The 6,000-nt window shown below is 55.0% G+C and overlaps 1 protein-coding gene across 3 annotated transcripts in view; it reads left to right on the top strand.

The window, feature by feature from the left end:
- The first annotated feature begins 493 nt into the window (after positions 1-493).
- The window catches only part of NOX4 (NADPH oxidase 4), a 35,797-nt gene continuing 30,290 nt past the window's right edge, over positions 494-6,000 (top strand). For 2 of the 3 annotated variants that reach the window (XR_009756913.1, XM_061574615.1), the window contains exons 1-3: positions 494-632; positions 2,829-2,924; positions 5,343-5,453. Coding sequence is in view for 2 of the 3 variants with exons in the window: in XM_061574615.1 (XP_061430599.1) it covers positions 576-632; positions 2,829-2,924; positions 5,343-5,453 (264 nt within the window). In the remaining variant the exon portion in view is untranslated. The remainder of the gene's footprint in view (positions 633-2,828; positions 2,925-5,342; positions 5,454-6,000) is intronic. The other variant, XM_061574616.1, reaches the window with a different exon arrangement.

Below are 6,000 nucleotides of genomic sequence, written 5' to 3'. Positions count from 1 at the left end.
GATAATCGCCACTGCTGTTGGCCGGCAGCGGGAATCGAACTCGGGACGCGCCTGGTTCGTAGCGCGGCGTGACGCTAACCGCTGCGCCACCGCTCCCCTTGACCCCCAGGCACAAGGGGCACACACACCAGAGAAAGATAAAGATCCCCCGTATAACCTCCACAAACTGCTTGGGGCAAGTGCGACGTCGGCGAGCAGCTTACGAAGGCCGGACACACCGCCGTCACTAAGGCCGTCAATCACCATCGGCACCCAACGCACGACTCAACAGGCGCTCGCTAACAGCAGCCAGCCGAACATCGTGGCCAGGATGAAAGCCCTCTGACGTCCTTTGTCTCGGTGCGGGGGTAGGGGAAGTGAGGCTGGGGGGAGGGGAGGGGAGGGAGATGGGGAGGGGAGGAGATGAGGGCTGGGGTGGTGTTGGTCAGTGTGCTGCTGATACTCGACCCTGTGGGACGCAGCAGCGCAGTCGGCACGCACACGGACACTTTTGCCGCACCCACGCGGCGCGCAGGAGACGGGCAGAGAGACAGCGGGGAGACAGGGGGGAGAGAGAGAGGGGCCGGCCCGCAACAATGGCTATGCCGCTCAGGAGTTGGGTCTTCAACGAAGTGTGGAAGCACTGCTGCCTGGTAAGGATCACTCGCAGGGAATGGCTCCCCGACACGGCGAGTTGGGGCGTGCACCTACGAACACACAGACACACACAGACAACACACAGACACACACAGTCACACACAGACACACACACAGACAACACACATACACACAGACACATAGAGACACACAGACACACACAAACACACACACGGACACACAGACAACACACGGACACAGACAACACACAGACACACACACAGACAACACACAGACCACACACACAGACACACACAGACAACACACAGACACACACACAGACACACAGAGACACACACAGACAACACACAGACACATACACACAGCGTGTACACACACACACAGCGTGTACACACACACACCGCGTGTACACACACACACACAGACACACACACACAGCGTGTACACACACACATACACAGACACACACACATACACAGCGTGTACACACACACACAGACACACACACAGACACACACACACACACAGCGTGTACACACACACAGACACACACACATACACAGACACACACACCGCGTGTACACACACACACAGACACACACACACAGCGTGTACACACACACAGACACACACACATACACAGACACACACACAGCGTGTACACACACACATACACAGACACACATACACAGACACACACACAGCGTGTACACACACACATACACAGACACACACACATACACAGACACACACACACAGCGTGTACACACACACAGACACAGACACACACGCATACACAGACACACACACACAGCGTGTACACACACACAGACACACACAGCGTGTACACACACGCATAGCGTGTACACACACACACAGCGTGTACACACACACAGACACACACACACATACACACAGCCCCGGGTGAGAGTCCCGGCCACCACCACGAGTGAGGACGACGGCGATCTGCGCCGGTCCTGGTCCTCCCCTAGGTCGACTCAGCCTCAAATGAGTACCTGGAGCCTGGCGTGGTGCTGCCCCCCCCCCTACCCCGTTCCGGACTCCACAGGAGCTCGCTGACAGCACTTGCCCCTAACAGAGTGTGCGCAAGGCTACACGGGGGAGCTTTGTCTTTGTTCTTGTGCCGGATTCCACAGCCCGCGGCTGTGGGGCGTGACAGCACAAGCTGCTGCTGCTGATGATGCTGATGATGATCATGATGCTGATGATGCTGCTGATGATGCTGCTGATGATCATGATGCTGCTGATGATCATGATGCTGATGATGATGCTGCTGCTGATGATGATGATGCTGATGATGCTGCTGCTGATGATGATGCTGCTGCTGATGATGATGATGATGCTGCTGCTGATGATGATGCTGCTGATGATGATGCTGCTGCTGCTGATGATGCTGATGATGCTGCTGATGATGATGCTGCTGATGATGATGCTGCTGCTGATGCTGCTGCTGCAGTTGCCGTGGCCTGGAGCTAGAGCCGGGCCGCCTGCTGGAGTGAGGTGCTCGCCGCCGTGGGTCTCGCGAGAGGCTCAGAGACTCCTCGAGACTCGGTTCCCAGAGAGGTCCCCCGACTCACCACAATGACAATGTCCCCGCATATCTTTAGTGCAGTGGTTCTTCTTCTTCTTACTACCCTGGGGTGCGAGATGCCCTTTCTGGGGGTGCGAGACGTGGCCAGATCTTTTGTTGAGGGTAAATCATCAAAAACACAAATTAAGCCCGGGCATGTTAGCTGCAGCTTACTTTTGTTTCATCAAACCCCACGTGGCTATGAACATTGTGCGTCTTGTGACAATTAAGAACCAAAGGGGTCCAGGCTGCAGAAAAGGTGAAGAACCACTGCTTTAGTCGATTCATCGTGTCAATGTTACGTACGGAAGGAAGAGCCTTCCAGACGCCGCCAAGAGCCGCCGTGAAAAGAGAGAGTCGTGGCAATATAATCGACTACGCTCTCTCTTTGGTCATCAATTACTCGGGTTCCCCTTGAAAAATAGCGGCTTCCTTCACCCACCCACGGCAGGACCCCTCCCCCCACCCCCCGTAAGCCGATGACATCACCAAGCCCCTCCCATCACCTCCCGTCCAGCGGCACGCGTCGGGTCGGTTGAGTGTCGGGAGACGATAATCGGGTATCCTCCGCTCGCTCGTGCAATCCGCTCGCACCGCTCCCCTCTGTGGTTGTGTGCCGCGCGTGTCGGTGTCCGCACAGATGCTGTGGATGGCTGCCACCACCTTCGTCTTCTGCCGCACGTTCCTGCTCTATTACTACGGCCCCGAGTACTACTACCTGCACAAGATGCTGGGGGTGAGACCTGCCGATGCGCCTGAACGCTCTCCCCCAACCTGCGTTCGCCCCTTGACACTTTAGCTGTCCGGAACTGGTTTTTCGTGCCGCTGCAGCTGCCGAGACATTTATTTTCGTTGTTAACCCACGTGGGAGCCATGGGGAAGTCAGCGGGCTTCTTCTAGATCAGGGGTGGGGAACGTCCGGCCCGCGGGCCGTATGAGGCCCGCGAAATCAACTTGGTGTGGCCCTGCCAAGGCAACCGCAGGCGGGACTCGAAATTCAACAAATCTAGGAGCAAACCTGGAAAAGCAGTTGCGAGTAGCAGCAACATCATCGATACCAGCTAACATCACATGCCTCGCCAAAGAGAAGCAGTTCCAGCCATCGCATTAGGGGCGAGTTAATTAAATGTTTAACCAAATCTCACGGGCTAATTTTAAAGTTGATAATTTTGTCTGGCCCGCGAATGATGTTATAAATATCCAAATGGCCCTTGGCAGAAAAAAGGTTCCCCAGCCCTGTCCTAGATGGAGGAGCGAGACGGTGTGGGGCGATTGTTTTAGCGAGATGCGTCGTTGCTTGAGTCTTGAGGAGTAGGGAGGGCTGTCTGACAGTGGCCTGGTTTTTTAATGCATTGCCTGAGGTCGTTGGAAAAGATTTGAAACTAATTACTTTTGCGAGGAAATTTTTAAAGGAAACTTAAAATTGTGAGCAAATGAATCTGCACAAAAATGCGGGGAAATTCTGAGATATCTGGACAAGAATTCTGGAAGTTTGGAATGAATCTGGGAGGAGAGTTCAATGAGATTCATCGAAATCTGGAGATCTTTTATTTGAAAGTAGAAAAAAAACAGAATTATATCCGAGAGAATTTGGGGGGAACAAATGAAGAGCGATCACAGAAATGTGGAGAAAAAGTCCAAGAAAATTCTGGGAAATCAAATAAATTCTCAATCTGGAGAAATCTTGGAGAGAAAAAAATTCTCAGAGCATTCTGGGATATCTTGAAGAAAAAAATCTGAGACAATCCCATTAAATGTTGATATAAATCGGAGAGATCTGGAGAAACTCAGCAGAGCCGGCTCCCGAGTGGCATCCACCACCACCTGGCGTCTCCCAGCCGCAGCATCGCCCCTCGCGTGACGAGGAGGAGGAGGAGCGGGAGAGGAGTCCCCGTGAGGGTGAAGCGACGTGGGGCCTGAGGAGCGAGACGCGGGGAGGGACGTTCTGGGCCCGGGGTGACGACAGCCCTGGGACGTGGACGGTGACGATGGTGACATTGATGATGGTGATGATGATGGTGATAATGGTGATGATGATGGTGATGATGGTGATGATGCTGATGATGATGGTGATGATGGTGATGATGCTGATGATGATGGTGATGATGGTGATGATGATGGTGATGATGATGATGGTGATGACGACGACTATGATGACGATGATGATGGACCAAGTGCATTGCACTTCTAGGGGCCACGTAGAGAGACACAACCCAGCAGCATCAAGGCCCTCACCTGTCATCGCGTGTCCCAGTGGGATTCATGTTTGTGTCAAGTGTCTGCGCGAGTGTGTGCGTGGAATGTGTCTGCGGCTGTGTCCGTGGGGAGCGGTGGTGCAGCGGTTAGCGCTACGCAGCGCTGCGAACCCGGCGACCCGGGTTCGATTCCTGCTCACGGCAAACACCGGTGGCGATTGTCTTAACGGGTCCTGGGCCTCCCCTAGGTCGACTCAGCCTCAAATGAGTAACCTGGTGCGGTGTGTAAACATCGCCACTGGGGAGACAAAGGCGGCCGGGAATGGCGTTGGCTACCCACCCCTCGTGTGCTGTGCCGGCCTTTATAGGTGCTCGCTAACAGCACTTGCCCCTGCAGTCTTAAGGCTACACGGGGGATCTTTGTGTGTGTGGGGAGAGGCGGCGTAGTGGGTCTCCCCCTAGATCGGCTCGGCCTGAAACGAGCACCGGGCGCGGGTGACATTGGCCACCCGCCACTTCATCGGTGTGCCGTGACGACCTTCATCGGTGTGCCGTGACGACCTTCATCGGTGTGCCGTGACGACCTTCATCGGTGTGCCGTGACGACCTTCATCAGTGTGCCGTGACGACCTTCATCAGTGTGCCGTGACGACCTTCATCAGTGTGCCGTGACGACCTTCATCAGTGTGCCGTGACGACCTTCATCAGTGTGCCGTGACGACCTTCATCAGTGTGCCGTGACGACCTTCATCAGTGTGCCGTGACGACCTTCATCAGTGTGCCGTGACGACCTCCATCGGTGCTCGGCAGCGCCACTTGCCCCACGGCTCTGTCTTGACAGCCCCTCGGGGTAGGTGTTGCTACAGGGGGGTATTTGTCGCAGTTGGGGGGGTGGGTGGGTGGGTGGGTGGGGTGCCCGTGCGTGTCGGTGTCTCAATGGGGGGGTCTCCTTCCATCAGCTAGGATTGTGCCTTAGCCGTGCCTCGGCTTCCGCAATCAACCTCAACTGCGCCCTCATCCTGCTGCCCATGTGCCGCACCACGCTGGCGCTGCTGCGGGGATCACGGAGGGTGAGTCTCCACCAACCTCAAACCACCACCACCACCAACCACCACCAACCACCAACCACCACCAACCACCACCAACCACCAACCACGACCACCAACCACCACCAACCACCACCAACCACGACCACCAACCACCACCACCAACCACAAACCACCACCAATGCATCTTCTCACCGTGGTCGTGTGGATCCTTCTCCCGGGCCTCCGGTTTTCCCCTCCACATTTAGAATCATCGTACGATTTACAGTATTTGGCTGCTGCTCTAGATGTCCGCGTGATGATAAGCCACTTCGTTGAGCTATTAAAAGTGATAGCCAGATCGCTTATGAAAAACAAATCTACATCGCTCAGTGGGCCTTACCTGGTAAATCAAACATCATAGTTTATAACGTCCTGGAAGTCGTGAGTTTAAACCAATGTCACACTGCGGCCAACACGAGGTACAACCCACGAGGTCACGGCCACGGGAGGAGGTGCTTTGTTTTCATGCCTTGGGTTGTGGCTTCCGCCACCGTGAGCCCCGGTGCGTACGTGTTTGTGTACGTGTTTG

This window comes from Lethenteron reissneri, chromosome 56, assembly GCF_015708825.2.
Source record: "Lethenteron reissneri isolate LAM-NWPU_2019-01 chromosome 56, ASM1570882v1, whole genome shotgun sequence".
In the NCBI taxonomy this organism is placed as follows: domain Eukaryota; kingdom Metazoa; phylum Chordata; class Hyperoartia; order Petromyzontiformes; family Petromyzontidae; genus Lethenteron; species Lethenteron reissneri.
Note: the sequence above shows the minus strand (reverse complement) of the source record. Positions and strands in the feature narration are given on the sequence as shown.